Source organism: Anopheles nili, chromosome 2, assembly GCF_943737925.1.
Source record: "Anopheles nili chromosome 2, idAnoNiliSN_F5_01, whole genome shotgun sequence".
NCBI classification, from domain to species: Eukaryota; Metazoa; Arthropoda; class Insecta; order Diptera; family Culicidae; genus Anopheles; species Anopheles nili.
The window spans coordinates 40,321,145-40,345,580 of NC_071291.1; the positions used below are offsets into that span (position 1 = coordinate 40,321,145).

The window sequence follows — 24,436 nt, forward strand, 5'->3', positions numbered from 1 at the left end:
CTGTGTCAGATGTCGCAAACTTTTATTGAAACCAACCAAAAGCCTGCCTACCAGGCGTTTTCTGTTACACTGCATCCATTCCGCATTCCCGAGCGCCCCCAGGAGAGGTCTGTCGTTCCCGGAGACGCGCCATCATCGTCATTGTCATCGTCATTGTCGTCATCGTGATCGTCCGTGTTTGTCTAAAAGTCCTAAGTGGTGAGTCCTTAGTAGCCCCGCTTGACGAAGGCTGACGTGAGCGAGGCAACGTTCTTGGTGGCGGTGTTCGCATCCTTGAAGAGCAGCTTGGCAGTCTGTCCGGGGCGTCCTTTCAGCTCGGACACCACCAAGGTGTTGCCCACCTGCGACACCTTGACGGCGCTGGCGAACAGCACCGCGGCCAGGACGGATAGCAGGACGAAGATCGCTTTCATCTTGGGCTGAATTCGGTCAGGAAAGTCTCGACTGGAGAGTGTTTGTACGTGCGTGCACAGATCGCTGCTACTTGATCCATCTCGCCCGGTGAGGGTCTCATTTTATACTCCATCCCTTTGGCAGGGCGTGTATTGGCCGCATTCACGAGGGTGCCCAAATATTTGCGCACTTCTCTGGGTCCGAGGGTGTGATGAAGTCTCGAAGGACGAACATCTGAGCGAAGGCGTACAGCAGGTTCCATTGTTGCGGAAACCAACGGTTAATGACGCGAATCAACGATACGCGTGTCTCAACAACAATTAGGCTTTTTGTGTGTGGAGACGTTGTTCTTCGATAGATTGCCCAGACAGTAGGTGTTCGAAGAAGGTGGATCATTCTGTTGCCGAGCGAGCTGGCGCAAGGGCAATAGAACTACAGCTGTGAGACATCGAACATTGACGTCCAGCTTGATTCAATCTCTGGACGATCGACGACTCTGGACTCAATCAATGACTCAGACACAGTGGCTGGGTCATAAATGGTTCTGGAACGGTCCAAAGTGACCGCCGGAATGGCACCCCAACGAAGGCGACGTGTGTTACGTTGATTGATATTTTAATTTAATTTATCCCCATGGGGCCGTAGGCGAACCCGGTCTCCGAGATTGTAAACCGGAATCTCATCGATCAGATATATCGCCCGGTTGGAATGTCTGATTGGAATGGCTTTCGTGGAAGGTTCCAAGAAAGACCAACGCTTTTTTTAGGTGTCTCTGTTCGATTACAAGCCACACATGCACACCTGCAGCATTTCTGGAGCTATGAGGTGTTTTAGGTGGCTGTAAAATGCTCCAAAACAGCAAAATTCGACTGAATCTTCGTTGAGAAAAAGCCTTAGGGCACAAACTTTGCACGAGCAGGGAGAAAACCCACCGATTGCTTTATAATGTGCATGTTTATTTGAAACCAGTAAGAAGGCCAGGAAATGAGACCCACAATCGAGACCACCGGCGTGTTCCCAACACGGGAGGGATGCAATTTAATACGTCCTGGAAAAAGGGGGAAAAACGAACCACCCTGTGAAGAACCTCGACCGCAAGCCAACCGACCGCATGATTTATTTTCACCAACCAACCGCCTAACCCGCTCGGGAGAAAGATAATTCCATTCCGCCTTTTTTTTTGCTTGTTCTTCCAGCCTGTTTTGTCGGGGCGTAAATTAATCCAAAAACCACCCCCGAATCTCGGGCGGCGCTAATGGATGGAACAACATTTGGTACACGTTTTGGTACACTCTCTTACCATTTGTTTTTTGTTTTTATCTTTGGTTTAAAACAAGTCTGCTTTCCCATTTTCGACCGAGCTTTAATTTCTGCTTTCGCCTCCCAGATGCTCCCGGAATCACCGGATCCGTCCAATCTGATCGCACCAGATAGGACACGGGATCCTTTTTGGGCTTCTGCTTTGGGCTTCTGGTTACGGGAATTCGATACCACGCACGAATGCACCAAGACCATGTTCACAGGGACGAAGGATAAACGAGAGAAGACAAGGGAAAACCAAAATGTAGCAGCAGTTTTACGACGAGAGCTTCCAATACGAACCATATCCAAGCAAGTTCTTGTGACTAGTTCTTCACTGGTTTCCGCGGATATCCTTTCGTGAGCTAGACACCCTCTGTTCTAATGGCCATCATGGGCAGATCCTTGCACGTGACACGAGTCCAAGTTCAGTCCCATTTTCATTCCGTATCACGATAAAGTCTTTCGATCCGTGGGGATGAGTCTTTTTGTCATTTAAACGGGTGCAGTTTTCCGCACGAATGACCAACTATTTCTCGCTGTTCGTCCTGTCTGACCAGCTCGGACTCAGCTCTGGCCGTACGATCGATTTTCAACCCCTTAAAAGTCCGAGTCTGGAAGTTCATTACAGCCTTCGTGCGTCCTGTTTTCCACCCTTCAATTGGGGCACAAACAAACGATCCAAAGCACGATTGCAATGTGCATGAATATTTCACACCCAACCACACGCAGTGAGAGCGAGAGAGCGAGCGAGAGAGAGAGAGAGAAAAGGTCTTGCGTCATTATTTGAAATTTGAATAATTTATTCCGAGATTATGATACGCCTTTAAAGTTTCATTGCGGACCCTTTTTGCCGGCTTCTCGGAATACGTAAATTGCATTCCGAGCTGCACCATCGATAAGCAACGTGTTATGATTTTATGCAGATGCAGATGCACCAATAGCCCTTCGGAATTGCGCCATTGCGGGTTGCAAAGGGTGTTATTTTTATGGTCCTCGGAACAACATACTCTCGGCTGTAAGGTTCGTTCCGGTGGCTGGTTCCGGTGATGATGAATTAAGTGCAAAACTAATTTAGCTCTCGTCCGTGAGTGTGTGTGTGTGTCCTGTTCTGGAGGACCCAAGCAAACAAGAGAGAGAGTAAGGGAATTCAATTCTCCAGATGCCACCAGGTGCCGCCAGGTGTTCCGAGGCCAATCGTCCTTCGTGTCAGCAATCGATTGGCATCGATGGCTCGATGGGTTGAGCGAAATCAGGCGAATCGATAAATCTTCTCGTTTTTGCACGGCCCTAGGCACACTGTTCGGGGGCCAGACCACGTGGTCACACGGTATTGTGACGTGTGCCGTCGACATGAGGCCCCTTCAGAGGGCTTCATCATCCCTTCGGTTGCTAGGCTCGACTTGTTGGGTGTTGCTTTTTACCCCACCGAGAATGACGAAGGGGTAGTGAGGCGCGCTGGCAACGTGACCAACAATCACCCTCGAAAGGGACCCACGAACGTGTGCGTCAATGGTGTGACGGAGCCGTCGGCCCTTTTCTGACGGACGACCCTAAATCAAAACATTATAAACGATCTCTCATCGCGCGCTGCAGACGGTTTTGTTGCGTCTTTTTCCTATCTCCCGCGTGGGCCCTTTAGAAGGGTGTGAAGCGGTGCGGGGGACGCGAGGCAAAACAAACAAGCCACGTACCGTAGACAGATTTATGGTTCCGTGATAGGCTAATATCGCCGGGGAAGATGGACAGGCCGAGGGAGAGACGGGTGCGCGTAAGAAGGGATAATAAAAAGAGCGCATGTAGGCCATGAATCAATCCGGAAGCTAGAGATAGGGGCTCATGGGCTAGAAGGGTGTAGAAATGATACTTACATGGTCATTTGTTACAGCTGAGCGACAAAAAAAGAAGCAAAAAAGAATTCATATCGTCACGTGGAGATGCCGGGGATTGAACCCGGGACTTCTCACATGCGAAGCGAGCGCTCTACCACTGAGCTACATCCCCGTGATGATGGCCTGCTGCTCAAGGCTGGTTTTGTTCGCTTCAGCCATACTGCTTACGAAACATTTGCGTATGTAGCTACCAAGAGCACTACCAGCATAACATTCAGTTAATTATGTTGTAGTCGCTTAGAACGGGAGCATGGAAGATCAAGAAAAAAAATGGGACTTCCGCGGTGTGACCGCGATGAGAGAGTGAGTTCCACCAAAAAACATCCGTCGACGAGGATGGGATTCGAACCCACGCGTGCAGAGCACATTGGATTAGCAGTCCAACGCCTTAACCACTCGGCCACCTCGTCACTGTAGAACCCGCTCGTTACCTCTCAACGAGAGCAACCAAGCCTTCTGACAGCACCTCGGGCCTGGAGTTATCCTGGAAGGATGGCGCGTAGCGCTTCCTTTTTCCTCGCTGTTTATCCCTTATTTCTCCCCATGCGGTTGTCCTGACGCCGGTTCACGAACGAGAATCGCTGACCTAAGTTATGGCGAGTTTTGGTAGTTGGAGGGGAATTTATTATGCTACAATTATTCTTTTCCTTGCCTTTTCCTTGCGACCCATGCAAGCGTAGTGCAAACGTGTCCATTATCTTTTCCGACGTGTGCCATCGGTATTGACTAATGATAATCTGCAACCGAGCAACGGGACGACCGAGGAGCGTTCCTAATGCAAGACTAATGACGTAATAATATTATCACATCATTCGATAGAATAACTACTTGTGAAGGTGCTTTCGCCTTTCGTATTTATCCAATTTCGTAGAGCTGATGCTCGGAGACACCGCAATGCTGAGCAGCAGAACAAACAGTTATCAATTAAATGTTCTTTAATAAATAACGACAAACCGAACCCGTTTTATGCAACATATGATTGTTTGTATTATTTTTTCTTTCCAGCCCTCCTAGAATAACAACCGCAGGACCAGTACGCACATAACGTATGTTGATATGAAGCCGCAACATTGGTATAATCTTATCGTTCATATTCAGCGCGTACGGAAGAGATGAAAAGTTTTCTAGATATTTAACGGAATAGGCGTTTGACATGAAAAAAAAAATCAACTTTCCTATTGAAGCTTTAATTCCGATTTATTCCCTCATCAAACAACCCGTTGAGAGTTAATGCCGTAAATAGAGCTACAACGACCGGTTTCCCGGGCTCCCAGGAACTAGCATGTACAAAATTACACACTCCAACACCGGGTTCCCGCAGCAGCACAACCAGTCCAACAACCCTGTGCTGTGCCATCAACATCAAAGGGCAACAGACTTCCCCTATGATAAAACATAGATAGCGGTGGCGTGTGGCTTCTCCATGCAAGCTAAATCAAAGCGTTCCCAAGCCAAACTAGAACTTGTTTGCTTTATAGTTCCAACATTGGCACTCGCCTCGGAGCCTCGTTCCTGGCACGTACCAACTACTCCACCAACACCGCCGAGTGACGAGCGAGAGATATTGGGAATGTTTTGAAAAATAAATAAAAACCATACATCCTGCGCCCTCCGTCCCTGGCTGATCGATCGTGGAAGGAAGGTCCTGGAAGTGGCCATACACACACACACACACAGTCACGCACATACACGGTGAGGAAAAGAATATTATTCCCTGCTAGACGGTTCTGCATAATTCGAGACTTTCTTGTCCCGCTGCTGCTGCTGCTGCTGTTGCTCCGCATTTATTATCATTCCTTTGCTTGTAGCCGGGCTTGTTGTCCTGAAACGAGTCCTCGCTCGGTGTAGTCCTGCCGGCGGCTCAACAATCTGAAGAATGCCAAAAACCCGGCAAACCGGAATTGGTGATCCAAAACTTTACTCTCCGACTGTCGCGCGGGGATCACGTATTTGCAGCGCATTGCATATATTCCAAGGATTCGGTGGTCGTGTGCCCGTGTTTGTGTGCCGCACATGAAACAGGCTACATCTCGGCACAGTTTCGGCACACGTACAGACGCGTCCTGGCTCGAGATTGAACGGTAAAACGCGCTCCACGACATGCCATGGCGAGAAACTTTTCCTACTGCCGCTTGGCGTGGGGATTTATCTGGAATATGAGTGAGGGGCCGAAGAAGGAGTGAAGGGGGGGGGGGGGGCAAGAAAGTGATGCCCTCCCTCCCTCCCCCCCCCCCCTCTCCCGCTTCCTGACACAGACAGAACGCCAGCCCCAAAAGGCGGCCCGAAAGAAAATCCAATAACTAAGGCTCCAGCGCCGGCGGAATAAACTTTCAGCCGAGGGGGTTTTCCCGACCGCTTTTCCAAGGCACTCACTCGCGCGTTCACGGTGTTAAGCGATGACGGTGCGCTATCCGAGACGGTGCACGTTCTGGCCACGGACAGACCTTCTCACCGAAGGAAGCGAAGTGAGCTAAAATCGCGATTCCTTACGTAGCGAAATTTCAATTGATTCCCACCGCCCATCGGGGAGACCTGGAAATGCACCGTTTTCCGTTCTTTTTTCGTTCACTTTTTCGTCAGTGACACGGGGGAAAATCTCCTCGTCGGGAAAACACACCGACAGCACCCGCACCCGGAACTGTCAAAAACACTTCCGAATCGGAGGCTGTGTTGGACCATTCTTGCTAAAGGGTCGAACGACACGCAAGGCACCCTTTTAAAACCCGGCTCAACTCCAGCTGCGTGTGCGGAATTTTCTACGACATTAAATTGCGCTCAGACCGAAGAAACGTCCGAAAACCAAACTCACAGCATCGAACATGCAATGCTGCCGAAGAACCACGACAATGTTGCACCAGAAGGGATCGTACGGGGAAGCCCTTCCGGCAAACATGTGTTTCGGTAATAAAGTGTCGTTACGTAATTGCGAAACACGTTCGATCGTAAAAGGCAACCGAAACTCGTCCCTGGCTGCAGGACGGCTCGCGGTATAATAAACCGAGCAGAAGCGTTTGCGATGGAAACGTTTGGTGGATGGAAAATGGGGAAATAATAATAATGGCGCAACCAACCGCTGTGCTGTTGCTGTTCTTCTTTTCTTTTTCCTCCAACTGGCGCCGACTTTTCGTCCGGGCGTCCTGAGACGGTCGGTGTTTTGGTCAGTAGCCAACCCTGGTGGTTGGCCCTTTTTCGTTTTAATTATTCCAACCGAAAAGGTGGAATGCTGACTACATCGTCTAGCTGCGCCCCAGGAATTTCATCGCTCCGTGAGATGGAAATAATAAATGGAATTGAGTTTTCGTGTCCGAAAGTCGAGTAGCATCCGAGTTGCACACTCGTGCCACACGAGAAAGAATGCATAAGCCGTTCATTGTGGGTCTTTCCGTGGAGCTTGACCTGGTCTTAAAAGGGTGACGGTTTTCGGCAGTGATTGTACAACTTGCTTAATTAATAGTTTTACCCAAAGTTCCTCGACCTTCGAGTGACACAATCGAGCTCATCCTGTGTGGATGTTTTGTGAATACAGCCAACAGACTTACTCAGCGCTTTTCAGCTGTATACCGAGACGCTTTTTCGATTCGTTCGAGATGTTTCTTCAAAAAACGCAAAAATATCCTTCCATCTCGATCGATCGATCGAACCCACCCCAGCTGAGGGTTCTTTGTCCTTCACATTCACCCTTCCCGCTGCATGATTGAGTTATTTAATTGAGTTTCACGACGCTAAAAGGCGATGCCCACGATTAGATCCACCATCTGGCATCGCAGCCAGTGCCGCGAGGATCGCTGACGAGCATCCTTTTCAATGCTTCCGTCGAGTGTCGTGACGTGTTTGGGTCCCTCATCCTTTTCTCCGGATGAAGGGTACCGTTTTTATTAAAAAAAATTAGTCCATAATTGTGCGATTCCTTTCGCAAATGAGCACCCCTTGCTCAAGTGCCAGTCAAAGAGGTTCAGTCCCGGACGACGTTCCCGTTCGAAGGGCAATCAGCTGCTCGACTCGAAAGGGCCATCTTCTAGAGCTGCTCGTTACCGACCAATTCAACCGTGTCGTTTATCATTTGGTGCACGTTGTTCGCTCGTTCGTGTTCCCGCACGTCCATCCGAGCGGTCCTACCGCTGGGAAAATCGTTCGTGATTAGAAGCGTCGTTTACCCGCCGTTGCCGGCAGGATTCCGGCCATAACCGGGCGTCCTATTGTCACTTCCGGCGCACGAAGGGAATAAAACAGGGGCCACAAAACACAATGAAAAAAAAAACCAACCAAGCCGACAAATCCGAAGCACCATCCGGCGCAGTCTCCTGGCGAGCGGCGAAACAAGGGCACGATTATTTATGGCACTTTTCAGCGTTTCAAATTAAATTATGAAACATTGGATGTCCCCATAAATTCATTTCATCCTGCCGCCCTAGCCGACAACCGGGCGCACGTCAGCGCACCGGAAGTCGCCTCGAGCCAAAAATGGGTTCGTTTGTCGTACCGGCCACTGCTGCTGCTGCTGCTGAAGCTGCCTTTTGACCGGATTTGGACCTCTCTCCGGGCTTAATCTCGCTCGCGCGATACATTCTTCCTGCACCGGAACGGCGGCACGTCACGAACATTAAATTTATAATTTCATTCCGAGTCCTGGCGGCGGACGACCAACAAAAAAAAGCCGAAAAGAAACGCTCGCTCCACTCACCAAGAAGGGTCCGGTCGCCTTTAGCAACCCTACCGAATCCGGGCAAGGCCTACTGACGCACGTGAGCTGGTGTTTTCGAGTTACAACCCTCACGTTACATTCAGCCGTCCTGTCCGTAGGCGCTCGACAAATGACCACTTAATTAAAGGTCAATGTCTCGCGGCGGTTGGGTTATCCGTGCGTGCATGCATGTGTGTTTGTCGGAAAAACATTTCCCGTCACGTGCCACCCATCCGTTGGCGGCCTAATCAGTGGCAGCTTCTCGAGCACGGTAATCACATTTCACCGGGCTGTGTGAGCCCTTTCGATGTGATGATTGCAGTTTCGCTTTCGGTGACGGCCGCGATTGCCGAAGGGCGGAAACTTTTGGCAAACAAAATAAACGGACAACAAAAAAATGTGAGCCAACGTTATGTTGCCCTGGGGAGGGCAACGAAAGGGCCATAAATTTAATATGCCGAGGGGAACCGAGCGCAAAAGGGCCGCTGGCAAGCGGGCGGATAAATATTTATCAAAAACCGTCGACGTTCAAACGATAATGGTCGCGATAATGCGCCTTAAGTGCGCCCCCGGTTAGAACGATGGTCTCGGTTTTTCCCGGGCCCTCGGGTGAAACATTCCACCGGTCGGAAAAATAGGGACCGAAGCGATCGCAGATGACAGTTTTCCTCCAGCGTGAGCATCTTGCGCCGTCATTCGGTGTCGATTTATCTCCTTCCGAGGCAATCCTTTGATGGGTGGGTGTTTGTCCACCATTTCCCGAACCCGCTTACGGTAATAATCCCACAAGGCCTACGGTTCACTCAACCGTTTCGCGGCGTTGGGTGGCGTTTGGGTGCCCCCAGGGGACTTTACTTTTGATGTGGCACGAATGCCGCCCTAATTATGCCTGGCCCTAGTGAAATTCATCCCACTGGCGCAGGGACGCTGGTAATGCTATCATTTTTTAGCACGTCTCGATCAGATTCCGGTTTGCCGGAATCGGCGAATCCTTGTGTCAGAGTGTGCGCTCAAGCCCATTGGGCACGTTTCTGATCTAGGTTAAAGGAAGGAGAACCAGCAGAAGCGCAGCACACCGTAACGATCCAATCCGATTTTAATCTCTTGTCATTCTGCAAAACCATGGAACTGTGCGCTCGCTTATCCCCTCGTGCCATAGGGGCAGGCGTAAGGGGCAGGGTGGTGGCACCCCATCTTGAGAGGCAATTTTCTTCCGCATCTAACTGCTTACAACGACAATGGGCCGTTTCAAAATGAACGACCGTTATCGTCTCGGAAGGCGCTTTTCCACGCCACAGTGGCCTTAGAGCACACGGAAAATCATTGAAAACTGGCCCGTCGTATGGACGCGTCTGTGTGAAAGAGAGTGAGAGAGAAAATCGTTGGAATTAATCGATAGTGCAACCGGACGGGACCCGGCGAACATTAGCTCTAGCGGTTGGCTTCAAACGATACGTACGTCGTTTGTTTTTATAGCAAACTTTCCACGAAAACCCAAACTCATTTGCGTCGCAATTCAACACACACACACACCGAGTCGGAAAAGGACAAATAAACGTTTCGCAAGAAGCATACCAACGGGGCAAATGGGGGCCAAACGAACGTCTCCTTGCAAAATTATATGCACACACACACACACGCACACGTACACAAAACACAATCACGACGGAATGATGGCCGACCCGTTCCGGTCTAACTTTTGTATTTATTCTGGGCATTCTTCTCGAAACGTGCGGCGGCCCTTTTTTCGTTGCCGCTCCCCGTCACGCAGGGATGGGTTAGGAACTCCAAAAAATGAAGCACACACACACACGGTCACGCGGGCACACAGACGGCATAAAACCATCAAGCCCTTTGATGTCACTGCCACTGTGGTTCCTAGCAACGTCAAGGAACACGAGATCCCATAATGGATGGCAACCGACGATCTCTCGCTCTCTCGCTCTTTCTCTCTTTCTCTTTCTGTCTCGCTTTGGCAAAAGAAGCAAACCACAAGCCCCAGCCCACAGTTGGAGTTATCCTGAAGGGGGGTTGAGAAACATGAGTTTTTACTTTCTTTTAGCTGCCAGAGGGTGAGTTTGAGACCGGTGATGATGTTTGCCCAAAGTTTTCCATCGTCGTCGTCGTCGTTGTCGTCGTCAACCGTCTCCTGCACCGGGGCGCACTTCTTTTATGATTATGACATTCAATTTTGATGCTTCCGGTGCCGTTTATAATTTACGCCGGTGAGCTTCCGCCGATTAGGCAGCCAAGAGCCCGACCCTTTCGAGGGTGACCCCGACGACGGGTGGTGCGTTTTAATTTCACCGGACTTCTTGTGTGTTGTGGTGTGTCTCAGGTCGAAAAGGAAAAACGCTTTCCCCACCTTCGCAACGGTTTCAGCACGTACACGCGTGTAATGGGGCCACCATAAACCCGTTCGATCGCTCACGCTCCACCGAAATGGTTTTTCCTTTTTACAGCCAATCCAACAGCCGGTCGAAGAAGGGAACGAGGGCAAAGAAATGCGAATGCTCCTCTCGTTGTAAAACTTCCGCCGTTAAGAATAATTTGCCATCGCCATCGTTAGCCGCTGAGAAAAACGGCACCAAACCGCCTGTTTTCCCGGCCGGTGTGTTTTCCTGCGGAAAAATGGCCCGCGAATTGCCCTCGCAGAAATGGAGGGCCACGAAATGGCCAGGGATTCTGAACCGGGACTGGTCGTTTTGCAGAAAATGGCCATAACGATTTCACCGTGAAGGTCGCCGGGACATTGGCTTGCCGTTTATATCACCATGTTTGGGGGATCCGAGTTCGGAGTAGTTTTTTTTTGTTGTTGTCGTTGCCTGTTTTAGATTTCCATTTCCAATCGCGATGTGATGGAACTTCTCCCACCCCCAGTTACCACCACCCGTACACACACACACACACACATCCACAGAGGCGTCGCTGGGCCCGCAAACGGTTTCGAATGTGCATTATAATATCAATATTGATACGGCAAAAGTTTTATGCAAACGACCTCCAGCTCCGGTTTCCTGCCAGCCGTGGCCAACCGTGGCCAGTCGTGTTTTGATATTCCAGCGCAAGCGACGTACGATCGTAAGATATTCAATACGCACTCCGCTTTCGCCCCCGACGGTGCCGCAGAAGCGCCGTTTGAAGCGCGCAGCATAAATATGCTGAATAAACATATCCCCACTCCAGCCACGGCCGGATCTCGTCGCGCGATGGATAATCGAATGACCCCACGCCCTGCGAAGTTCATTTATTTACGGGGCACGGTTGGCGGCAGATGAATAAATAAATAATGTGCCCTCGGAATGGAGCCGAGCACACACGAGAACCGTCGTACCATCACGTCCTGTGGGGAGGGGGATGGTTTTTCCGGAGCGCACAAGCGATTTAATTTCAAACGCAGACCCCGCGGGTCGGCTTCCGGTTCATTGGAGTGAGCACGACCACGGTTGGGACGATGGCCAGCTAAAATCAAACCCTGGCGGATCGAGCACGTGGCAGATGAAGCGTAAAATTCAAATTTCGAATATTAAATTGCCGCTAGTTCCGCGAACCGTTCGCTGGAAGGGCGAATGCATCTAAACTCTACTCCAAAACCATCCCCGGGGGCTGTTGGGTAGCCTTGATGCGTTTGATGACGAGTGATGCATGAAACCGGGAACCTAAAGCCACGCATATGGCACACACGGCCACGAGGTTCGAGCGACACTTTAATTCCCCCCACGGCTGTGTCCTTTTGATGTCTGATTTCGATGGCCGGTGTTTGGAGGACGCGGTCTCCACCTGTCTGGTGGAGTGGTGTTTCGCAAACGATGAGACCGATCGATTCGGAATGCGCCGTTAAGAGCCGGCAATGAAAGTTAATGGGCCGGAGCAAGGCGGCCTCGGCAAGCATTAAGCCGAGCCGTATGAATATGTAAAACATCATCGCGCCAGTGTCCGAAGGGGAAGCGTTTTGCAGCTAAACGCTAAATCATTCGCAATTTGTTATTATCCTGTTCGGCATTTGTAACAAAACGGCGCTTTAATTGCATTGAGTTTCGATGCAAAGTGGGGAGCATTAAACGTACCAACGGTTAATGGTTTCCACTCAAGGTTATGGTTTTGTAGACTAATTTGAAGCCGGAGAGTTGAGCTTTATCAAGACTGTAAACAGCGGTATGCTATAATTTTAATGCTTTTGAAAAATTGTCTTTATTCAGAAGATAACTTAGATACACTGTTTTACGGAAATCTATTGATTTCGTGCATTTTACAAAAGTTTAATGCAAATATAGTAGCAAATGAGCTGGCGTTGTTTGATATACCTATATGGGAGGTTTTTTTGGTACCAAAAATATGCACTCAAACATACAAATGAATAACTGCCAAAGCTACATGCTGGCAGAAGTATTAAGAGCACAAAGAAGCGTATTTTATTTTCAGCAACATTAAAGGCTTTGATTAAAATGTATCACATACGTCAAGGAGAAATCTTTCACATCACTATTATTTCTTTTACTTCGGTAGATTAATTGCTTATCCACAAATTGAATACAGAACAAAAGGAACAAAAATGCTGATTTTTATTTTTATGGATTTTGTTATTCCAAAAAATAAAAATAAATCAGACTCTCACCCGCCGGATGGACCGTGGGTCGATTGCGAACATTTCCGTGTGATTGAGTCGAATCGGTAACGGCAGATCGTTCCTAGCCCTTTGATAATCGAGCAGCATTCGGTAGGGCTTCTTGCACGTAAGCTTCGAACCGATCATAAACATACCGCGATAATTTGGCGAGCAACCGGTTACCTTTAGCATGCGTCCATCCTTTTCTACCGTAAAATCCACTTCCCGGATGAACTGTAGCAACAGGGGTGGATTTTCTTGCAATGTTATCGATTTGTTGGACACGGAATACTCGAGCGTTATGTTGACGTGTGAATTGTTGACCTTTACACAACCGATCGTGCAAATACCATCATGAATTAGTCGGTAGCTGTTTCTCGTCGTTGGAATGCCTTCAATGTATCCTGTCAATTCACCGCAAATGGAAAACGGCTCAACCCACCGGAGTCCTACACCGACCTGATTAAAACAGCCGTATACGACCGACTCGATAGAGCCGGATTTATCGACGATCAGAATGACCATCGACAACAGAAGGATCCAGAACTGCTGCCACATACTGCCCATCGATGTTGTCCCTCTAGCGATCAACACAGGACTTATTGAAACGGGCCATCCTTACAGAGCTTTATACCAAACAAACCGATTACCCAAGCACGGGGAATTGGCGTAATTAGTTTGGGTATTATTTGTGGCATCGCTTGATTTGCTTTCATTCGTCTGGAGTGTTCTTCGTCATCATAAGGAGGTTGTAAAACTGTATTCCGATGATTGAGGCATACTAATCGACACATTCGAAATATATCGGGATTATCGAGATATTAATTATCAAAAAGAGTGACTGTGCTTCGATGTGAGATAGTCATGCAAATGTCTCTCATTCACATTTAATCGTTTCCAGAAATAATAACAACTTACTCAATCATACTCACAATCATCCATTCGATGATATGATGTAGTAACTGCGTAACTGATAGCATATTTAAGGGATTCTCTACCATGCCAATCATCATTACGTGAAGCTTTTAATCATGACCGCATGACAATGCTCACTCACAACGACCATCAATCACCAGCCGGTCCTCAAGGTGCTGGAAAAGCGTAATTCGAACGAGAGAAATTAGCCAGAAATGAAGTAACCATGGCAACTAGTCTGCTATTAGCACACGGAACACGAGTATTCCTGGCCTTTGATTGCTTGAAACAGGGATCATCGGTTGCTATGGTTGCATGAAAGCCTCTCCATCTGCTGCCAATGCGGAACGATATTGCTGCTCAGGAGGTTTATCAAAGACTTTACCCGATTAATGCAATTTCGTTCGGGTCAAATGTTGCCTAATCCAATCTTCTGGTTCAGAGAACAGTAATGTTTGTCGGTTTGCTCGATACAAGTGAAATCATTAGGTCTGTTGTTCAGCTTTATCATACGCTAAAACATGCTAGTGCACAATGTCAGAATCTCAATAAGCTCTTCTCGCAGTAATGTAAGTGTTTTTGTAAAACAAAAAATGCACTTCACACAGTAAACGGTTCTGCATTGCCACATGCTGTTGAGTTCAGTAAAAAAGCGCTCGCCAGAGGATGCCATTTACGGCCTTGTAACAATAAAAAAAAAGATATTCAAAACGAATTCCTTGAGTGCTGCAACGTAGGAAGAATTATACTTACAAAACCAGCAACGCGCGCAATGTGTATGGCTTTTGAGCTTCCGTCTGAGTGATTCCAACCTCTTCGAGCATTTTTTTTTATGCTGGGTGCCAATGATTTCCATATAAATAGAGTGCTCGATGGAACGTGGCGATATCGAACGACTCGTTTTTGCCTTTTCACATATTAATATCATGATTCATGCACTGCAGTGCCGGCCCCAGGGCCCTTCTGTTCGCTCCGTTCGTGTTCCGCAGTACCGTGTTGCAATATCGTGAACATTTACCAATATTGCCTGAGCTCCCGGGTCTGATTTCCCAAAGGGCTCGCACATTCGCTTGTGTTCGCTCAGCTCTTCGATTGGGCTTCCGATCCCAATGCCGCTTTGTGCCCTTGTGAGCCATGCCCGTTCGTTTGCTGGCTCTGGTGTATGTGTGTGTGTGGTGTGTGTGTGTGTGTAGGTACTGTTTTTTTTGTTCATTCCCATCCAGCAGATTCGCCCATCGAGATGAAGAACAGCAAAGACGCCATCGAAATTGGTGGCCATAACACCGCCGGCATTTGATTGCCGTCGATTGTCCGTCTGCGGTTGATAGCGCGACCGGCACATTAATTTCGTGCCTTCGACCTCCCATTGCTGCTGCACAGCGAGGCAACAATGGCGATCGATCCAGCTTCATCTATCTTCGGTGTCATTAAAGGCCATGGTGGGGAGCGAGCGACCTCACAATGGCGAACCACAACTGAAACCCCCCGTGTCCTAACGACGAGTTTGTTTCGCCATTTTTTTTCTTTGCTCTCTCTCTCTCTCTCTCCATTTTCAGCTCCATTCCAGCTGACCAAATAGACGGCACAAACTGTTTTACAATCGAAATCGATTACCGCAGTGGCAATTAAATTCGATTGCACACCACAAAGCCCCGCGCATCGTGACATTTGGTCGACGCGCGAAAGATACGTAATGGTGCCGGCATCGGACCGAACTTCCATAAATAATATTCATTGAAATCAACGCAAGCAACGCGACACGGCAAAGGTCTCGGTTTGTTGGAAAAGGCGAAGCTCGAAACAGAAGCATACATATTTCGGTGTGCGATAAAAACAAAAAAAAGCCCCGAATCGAAAACAATCCTCAGGTGTGGCTGCTACTCGAAGGGATTGGCCCGGGTTCCTGGCCGTGGACAAAAAGGGCCCGCAATAAACGACCCGCACAAACAATGAAGCCATTGCCATTACTCACGCTGACCAATCGCGCGGTTTGGGCAGCGATGGGTAAAGAATTGCACGACCAAACCCACCGCAAACCACGGCTATCTTTGATCGAACAACCGAGGCTATCGCGAGGTAATTGCAGTCAAAGGGCCAGAAACAATAGCCCTGCTGGCGATCTGACAGCACGGCCTACTGCGCTACAGTGACGGAGGGTTTTTCTTTTCTAGACGCGACCAGAAGTATGATAAGTAATTACTACCCTCAAGGAGCGGCTCGAGAGCTCGAAAGCATCCCCATGGCAACCGGGTGAGAGTGCCTTTCGGTGGGCCCTTTTTCTTGTGTGGCCGAGAGTGATATTGTTGCCAGGCAAGTATCTGCAGCAGCAGCAGCAGCAGCAGCAGGAGAAAAGCTGATGAACATCGGCTGGTTTGAAATATCGCGATGTACAGCAAACACCAGCTGTTCGTTCGATGTCCGCAAAGCGTACGAATAAATCGCACAAATTAATCACGATCGCGCGCGAACGCGCTGCAGTGAATTGCCAACGAGCAGCTGGCGAGATTCCATCGGGCTTGATTTCATCGTGGAATTGCCCGCGGAATGGGGACTTTTGCACGGTACGCCATAGTTGCACAGGCGTGTGTGCGAACATTCGCGCGAGCTAATTAAGTTCCGTGGTTCGTGATCTGCATAACCTTGCGGTGGTTTGTGTCGGGGTTTTGATGCGCCTTTTCTGTACAACATTGGCATAGAAACGAGGCCACGGATAGGCGATGGAACAGGAGGAACAAATGCAAACAACAACAAAAAAAGTCACAAGCGGACGATTTATCATATCTTCATTTTAATGAGGACCGTTTTCACTATTTCAGCCATGAATCATGCAGATGGGTTTGAGCAACAAAGCGTGGAACAAAAAACCACGTACGCCGGTTTGCATATTCGTGGGCAAACGTGCTGGATTAGAAGAAATGGTCGCTTGTGAACCTCCTGGGCAGGCGGAGTTGGAGTTCTAAATATTCAAAACCTTTCCGACCTTCGCTGGTGGTTGATTTGTATCCGCTTGCTGCTGTGTCTTAGCTCTTTGGGATGCATTAAAGATCACCAATTTCTTGTTCTTAGATTATCATCGCCAACACGCGGCAACATACGCAAAGTCCTCCTAAATGACTTAACATTGCCTTTCGCTTGAAGTTGACCTCCTTTTTCTTCGCAAGATCGTGATAAAGGCACTATCGTAACAGGGCCGTTTATGCCCTTGAAACGACCTCTGTACAGCTTAACATCCTGCCCAGAAGGGCTTACACTAAGCCCGGTGCAACCTACTGAACGGAAATCCATCGCCCTACTGCGACAACCCACAAAGCCCTTCAGACCGGCCTACACCCAACCGTTGCGAAATAGCTCCTCAATTCTAAGAGGTCCACTCGAGACTCGAACGGTGCAATCAGCGGTGCAATAAACCCATTAGCATCCCGCGAATCGCTACCACCGGACGCACGTCGCACTGGTGCCGCAATTTCCGTGACTCGATTGTTTTGTCAACAATCGATAACCCACCACCACCCCTCCCAAGCACATTCATTCATTCATCACTCACCAGGCACGATGACGAAGCCACCGATCGAAGGGGTGAGATTGTGTCATTGTGGGGTTTGCGAGTGCGCGAGACTATAAAAAACAAGCGGTAAAAATAAAGCTCGTAAAATGGCAAAATTAAATGACCACCGTCTCCCCCTCTTCCCTACCGAAAAGGCTCAACGTCGTTCTTATCGCGGGTCGGTGAATGCCTCCAATCGGGGCACACCTCGACAGCTTCGTCTACCACGGGGGTTGTCTTTTCTTCGCCCACGAGCACCGAGTCTGGCCGTGTGATAATAAGCGCGAGAGATAAAGACCCAGCAACCCCAAAACCGAGTCAGCTGACGGATGCGCGATAGTGATCGTAGGTCACGACACACACACACACACACACCCATTGTCACACTTTTCTTGGACTCGGTACAGGCTGGGCTTTCGCGGGAAATCGCACGTAAGGAATCTGCAGCACACAAAACGGCAGATAAGGGTGCGTGATTCCTGTGCAGGGTTGCTGGCTAATTACCGGTGTTGCGGACCATGCGACAGACAGACTGATAAGGCAGCTTGGTTGGAGATTTATGACCACGCCAGACTGGCAGAGAGAGAGAGAGAAAAAAAGAAAAAGCCCTGCGTCACCGAAGGGCGATGATGTGATTGGCCTCGAGCGATGTGACGTGCCACGATAATGCGGTTTCGATGCGGTGATATTGCGATGATAGCCCCAGGGACTCCCTTTTTTGGGGTGTGGAGGAAAAATACCACCATTATGCGCCAACCGATGGGTGTGTTTGATAGGGCACTTAAGCTGCGGTAGTTAGCGTTATCAGGTTGCGATGGAATCCCTATCAAACCGTGTGCATCTAGGAAAGAAAAGTCATACCAAGCCATCCCAGGGAATACCACAATGCAGCAATGCAGATGCAGATCAAACGGTGCTTTTGTCGAGCTTGTAATAGAAATCGCAGCAAGTCGATTGGTGTTAGAATGTCGTCATGCTGTGTTTTCTGGTGCTTTTTCCAATCATCAAAAAACGGGCATGATATTCGCATCCGGTACGCTAAACTAATCATGAATCGTGCAATCGTCATGCATTTTATCCTCCATCACAGTTGAGCCTCGTGCGACATAGACGGCGAATTTATGGTGCAATAAAAACGCGAATCACTTAAACTCTGCTTAACGATGGCGTAACCCGTTGCTGGGCTGCGATTCAGGTTGAAAGAAAGTTGCCCTCGAATCAAGCGTATCGCAAGATGCTCCCGCTGGCAGCAGAAAGATCTCGCGCGATCGTTAAACCGCCTGAATCGCCGCCTTGCATCCTGGCCTCAGTTCCGGGAGCTTCCTTACCGGCAGTAACATGCCTTCATCTGCTTTTGGTCGAGCTCATTTCGATCAACCGAAGACGACACCACAACCATCTCTTGGTGATCTCGCAACCACGGACGGATACGCTGCTCACTATCGTGTGCCCGAGAGGCCATGGGGTGGGCCACGAAATCACATGAGCATTAAACATAATTAATTTTATACCCCATAAATAAGCGCATCGCACAAACCGCACCATACCGGGGGCTTTCGTGTGCCATTTAAATTCATTTCGTTACGGCCGTCAGTCCAGCTGGTTTCGGACCGTGAAAACGATTCGATAAGGGATCGTGGGCCGTTGCCACGGAGGGTGCGTGCGCGTGTGTGTATGTGTGTGTGTGTGTGGCCTAAGTCCGTGCAAATTCCCGGGTATCAAGCGATGCTATCGATATTTTATTTCAACCGTAATTATAGTATCGGTCCTTTCTGTGCGGCTGTCTGTTCTACGTGCCGATAGCTAGCTCGATATAATTATGGATCGGTTTTGTTGTTTCTTTTTCATTTTTTGTTTTGCTGCTTTGCCCAACCACACCGAGGGAGGCCCATTTTCCAATGCACGTCAGTTTCGCGTGGAGGAGTCCCTTCGATTGCAGCCGCACGCGGGAGTTCGTGTTGCACAAATTTTATGCTTTTTTAAGCTGTTTTATATGTGAGGGGGGTGTTTTTTTTTATGTTCCAACTACACGTTCGTACAGCCACACAATTCGCACAGACAGCGGTTTTCCAGGTCATTTTGCTTCATTTTCATTTCGCTGTACTTGCTGTTGCAAAAACGCAACAGTAATCCAAATAAAACTGCCAACGCCGACAGCACGCTGGCAAATGTTTGTCGTCCCTTCGATGGAGTTCGAGGAAAGCAGATGAACAACAACGAAGAGTAAAGCCTCACCAGCGAACGCTCGGGGAAAGTGGACTCGCGTTTTCATTAAATATGTTATCCTTATATAACCTCCCGGGCAGCCATTACTGTATCCCTGGGCTGAATGGTTCCCTCGGGATGAGGACAAGGTGAACGGCAAAAAAAAATCCGCCAATGGCCAGCGAAATGAATGGTCTGTGCGTGCACTTCATCCAAATAGCTTTTTAGCGCTACTAACCCCCTATTCATCTATCGTCGAATGGCGCTATTCAAACGTAAATGTTCTATTGTTTTCCATTAACGCGCGTCCATAATCCCTACGCGTTCGTTTGGAGTGGGTTTTTTTGATTGAACGTTATCACTCGATCGAATTTAGTGCTGGTTGATGGTAGAATTTAGCTTTCATTTTATTTTATTTTTCGGATCCATCGTCCATGTATCATGTAATCAGTAAGCGAGAAGAAATGCAAAATCAATTTGATTCTAACATTTTAATGCCCTTTCTATTCCGCGAATGGAAGCTATCTAATTTCAATCGAGATAGCATTCCAATTTAATGCACGCCATAAATGTAACCATGGTTTTGCTACAGTTGTACTGCACCATTAAACTGTGTTGAAATTCGCATGAAAAGCATACCACCGAATGGAAAATGCGGGGAAAAAAAAGTCTGCTTCCGCTCATTCCCCATCGACAGGATCGTACCGATTTACGATAAATCGGATCGGTAAATAATCGATGGAAAAAGTCCACCACACAGTTCACCAAGCACAAACGTAATGAATGTTTAATTTAGCGCACCATGCGTCCACGGAAGCGAACCCGCCAGGACGAAGGACGACATTATACCGGGTGGGCTTAAAAGTAACCCCACAATGAGTTGGATGAGCACATGCATTGCCTTTAAATACGCGGGGAAAACTATTAAACCCGTGCGCCTTTGCAAAAAGCTTACCCCGTCGAATGGTGGAAAAATGTGGGCCACCGGTATTTGTTGCGAAATAATCTGGAGGTAATTTACGGATCCACGAAGCCTTCCCTGTGCACACGTTCGTGCGCTTTCCATCGCGCCGGTGGAACAATTAATTCATCAGCTCGTATGATTAAATGAACGTAAATTATGAGCCCAGGCGCACACGGACACGTGCTCTAGCGAGTGGGTTTGCTTTTCCGAGCTTCACACAACCATTTCCCACCCACTGGGATTGTGCGGAAAATCCGAACGACAGCCAGAACGCACGGGAAATTGTGGGCTTGCGATTGCTTTAAATGGGACTAATTCATCACGCCACCAACCGACGTCGCTCTATCCAAAAAGGGCACGCGTGCCTTCGCAAGGAGCTAGTTGTGCCATTTCGTGCCCTTTTCTTTTCCCCGACGGAACCCTCGGTGCGTGTGTTTGTGTGTGCTGTCTTTTTGCTCTTCCATCTCACGTCACCGTGAGCGTCGAATCGGTGAATGGGACTTTGGCACGGAAGGGATTGCTATCGAAAGTAACGCAATTAATGCAACGCTTACTTCGCTCGGTGTAGCACAAAACCCGCTTGCTTCGATGCGACGTGAGGGAAATGGAAAATTGCCTTCCACTCACCGAGGGATTCTGCGCCGTTTACGGGATTTAATTGAGTTGCTGTGGCACCGAAATTTCCCGATTCCCGGGAGAGGTTTCAGCGAACGAAAAAGGACATCCCATCCCCCTTTGAGATCCTTATCTTGTGGCGTAAGAGTTGTTTTGATTTAACTTGAACATCAAGGCGTAGGCCCTGGTGAAATGGACCAAAAATCAGAGAGTGTAAAATGTATAAATTCCACCATTAAAAGTCGAGTGCAATAGATAGCAACCAACCAACGAGTGAAACCATCGTTTTACAAAGTAATGGACTTTCCCGTCACCGTAATCATTCTGGATGATGTGGATCATAATGCGTCGGCATCCGGCGACCGTTTCGCTGTTTTGCTACCGTGTTTCAAGCTCTCACTCTGGTTCCCCGGCTGCTCGAACGATCAACAACGAACATTTCCGAGTGGCAGCAAGTGTACACTTGTTTAACCAACCGCACCGTAGTAAATATGTAATTACGCTGTTAGCGTGCCGTGCATTACCCCGTGGAATGTGCCATTATGCGTTGCTGTGCCACATATTTGCGCTCAGTCAGATGAACTGGCATGCGGCATACGGCTCTCGATCGCTGGGGATTCGAGAGGTTTTGCTCCAACAGATGCCCAACAGCTACGACCGGGGGTCGAATCAAGACACGCTGTCGTAAAGGGCCAATCCGCGACACGAGCTCGTCGTTAGCTGGCACTTTTCTTACGGACTTATGTGAAAAATCCACAGGCACCGTAGGGCCAACGGTTGACGCCCCAATTGGCAGTCAACAATCACGATCACGTGGTGATGATGCTGACGCACGCCTTGGGCTCAAAAAAGAAAAATTCCCCAAGAGGGAGGAGAATAGTGTTGCCTGAGTTCGCCTCGTGCAGCATGCAAATGCGAAATTCCCCCAATGAGCACAACCGGTTCAATCAGATGCGATGCCCGTTCCCAGAGGAATTACCGTCCACTTAACCGGAAGCGGTGTGCTGGGGTTTTGCTCGGTCCTGCTTGGAATAATAAATTATCATTCAGATAAGAACGAAACCACCCGGTGTCGCCGGGAGTTGCAGTTGCATCGGAATTTGCATACAACGGGGAGGCAACACACCATGCGCACACCACCCGGCTTGTGCTGCTGCACAAACGCCTGGCAATTTCTTTAAATTACAGTCCAACCATCGGTTCGTGGTCTAGAAAATCGGAAGGCCCTTTGTCGGAAGTGCCTACCGAGGCAGAAACACCGACCGCCAGTGGTGGGGGCAGCAGATAACGGACTGCATAAATTAGAAAACTTTCAGCTAAAGTTGGCACGGAGCGTGCAATTATTCAGCCAATGCAAGGCGATGTCTCGACGGTGTGCGACCAGCTTCCTTGCGTTTCCTTGCTCGGGGATATAGTGCAGCATGCTGAAGGCAAAAATCTAATTTCTGCACCATTCTGCCCGGGGCAAAGTTTGGCCATTTTCCATTCACCGGGGGATGATGCAGCTGGGTGTGGTACGTTTTTCGATCTTTAATGATCTTGGGCATAGAGGAAATTTGTTCTTTATGTGGCTTAAAATAAAGCACACCTAGAGAAAATGAAGAAAAAAAAAGAATTTGTGCGCCCAACGTGGGGCTCGAACCCACGACCCTGAGATTAAGAGTCTCATGCTCTACCGACTGAGCTAGCCGGGCTGGTGATGGGTGAGGGTTTAATGCACATTATAAGCACACAGCCCAGCAAAGGCCTTGAACTTGTAATGGGTTCAGTCGGCTCGTCAGCTGACGCCCTTTTGACGGTCGATGCTTTACGCGTCGTTACGAGTTTGCTCCCAGCCTGCCCGGATGGCCTACTTTAGCACTATCGATTTTTCACCGCCATTTCTAGAGCAATAAGTCCGGTGGCAATAACTCTTACTGACACCGTAACGATCCCATCTTCGTCCGTAAGTAACTTCACGCGACTCCTGCTTCATTTGTTCCTTTTTCTTTCCACTAGCTCCCAACCGATATCTTCAGCCCGTCATCATGTGGTGGAAATACATCGTGGAGCTCACCAACGAGTACAAAATCCTCCGGGGTATGATATCCTACTCGGCCCTCTGGCCCATTGGGTGCCTCATCCAGCAGACGTTTGAGGGCAAACGTCTCCGGAACTACGACTGGGAGCGGTGCCTTCGATACAGCCTGTATGGTACGTTTGTATCTGCCCCGATGCTGTACACCTGGATGCGTTGTGCCAACATGATGTGGCCCCGGACGGACTTTCGATCTTCGCTTGCCAAGGCGTTCACCGAACAGGCCGCTTACGATCCGTTCGCTATCGTCTTGTTCTTCTACGGCATGAGCATCCTCGAACGTCGAACACAGCAACAGGCTGGCGATGAGGTAAAGTCCAAGTTTTTCGACACCTACAAGGTGGGTTTCTTCTACTGGCCTGTGGTACAGACGGTCAACTTCTCGCTTGTTAAACCGAAGAACCAGATCGTCGTTGCCGGGTTCTTCAGCCTCATCTGGACGACGTTTCTCGCGTACGTCAAGTCGAGTTCTAAGGTAGAAGAGAATCCAATCCTTGAAGTGAAAGCCAGAACATAGGGCACAAGGCTCCTGCCCAGTAGCAACCGACTAGTATTGGTAGACCGGCATTAAACGAGTGTATGAAAAAATTAAATATAAGCAAATTGTCTTGTCTACACCAATAAAAGAACGAACGATCGTCATTAGAGCATCATGTGAGCTTTTCTTAGCATCGTATAATGGATGAGACATTGTCACTTGACCACTGGCCTTACTCCTCGGGTTACTCGGAGGCTGGCCTCTCGGTGTGATGAATCAGCTTTCTCTCTGGCGTAATAGCCGTGATCTGCTCCGCCAAACCATCCAGCAGCGCAGGAAGCACGTGTTCACCTATCGAAATGAGCAAGTCCGCGATCTTCTCCACCCGCTGAATGTCACTGATCACAGGAATGTTCGCTCGGTTGTCATCACCAGGAGTGGACAGCTCCAGTTCGGTACCGTCCGTGACCACATCTCGCTTCCTTCGATCTAGCTGCGTCAGACACGTGGGAAAGTTCGTTTAAACTATGATCGAAAGCAACTGCAACTGCTGTCTTACACTTCGCCCGGTAGCATCGCGCGCTAGAAGGGCCACGATTAGGAACACCGCTGCAAAATATCCGAAATGAGCCATTTTAAGCTTGTACGTTTTAGTTTTTTTTGCAATAAAAACGAACCTCAGGCTAGAGCTGGCTTTTATACAGCAGGGGACATATGCGTGCAAATCGTGGAATTATTATCCATTCAACCGCATGCAACTGTTTATG

At 48.9% G+C, this 24,436-nt stretch overlaps 1 protein-coding gene and 3 non-coding genes across 4 annotated transcripts; 1 reads left to right on the forward strand and 3 right to left on the reverse strand.

Moving 5' to 3' along the window:
* Positions 1–3,624: 3,624 nt before the first annotated feature.
* Trnaa-cgc (transfer RNA alanine (anticodon CGC)) lies at positions 3,625–3,696 on the reverse strand. Its single transcript has one exon. It is a non-coding gene; the product is annotated as a tRNA-Ala (tRNA).
* Positions 3,697–3,912: 216 nt separating this feature from the next.
* Trnas-gcu (transfer RNA serine (anticodon GCU)) lies at positions 3,913–3,994 on the reverse strand. The gene has a single exon. It is a non-coding gene; the product is annotated as a tRNA-Ser (tRNA).
* An 18,741-nt stretch (positions 3,995–22,735) lies between these two features.
* Positions 22,736–22,808, reverse strand: Trnak-cuu (transfer RNA lysine (anticodon CUU)). Its single transcript has one exon. It is a non-coding gene; the product is annotated as a tRNA-Lys (tRNA).
* Positions 22,809–23,141: 333 nt separating this feature from the next.
* On the forward strand, positions 23,142–23,708 carry LOC128722912 (mpv17-like protein). Its single transcript, XM_053816605.1, has one exon. The coding sequence runs from the start codon at positions 23,142–23,144 to the stop codon at positions 23,706–23,708; it is 567 nt and encodes a 188-aa protein (XP_053672580.1).
* Positions 23,709–24,436: the final 728 nt, after the last annotated feature.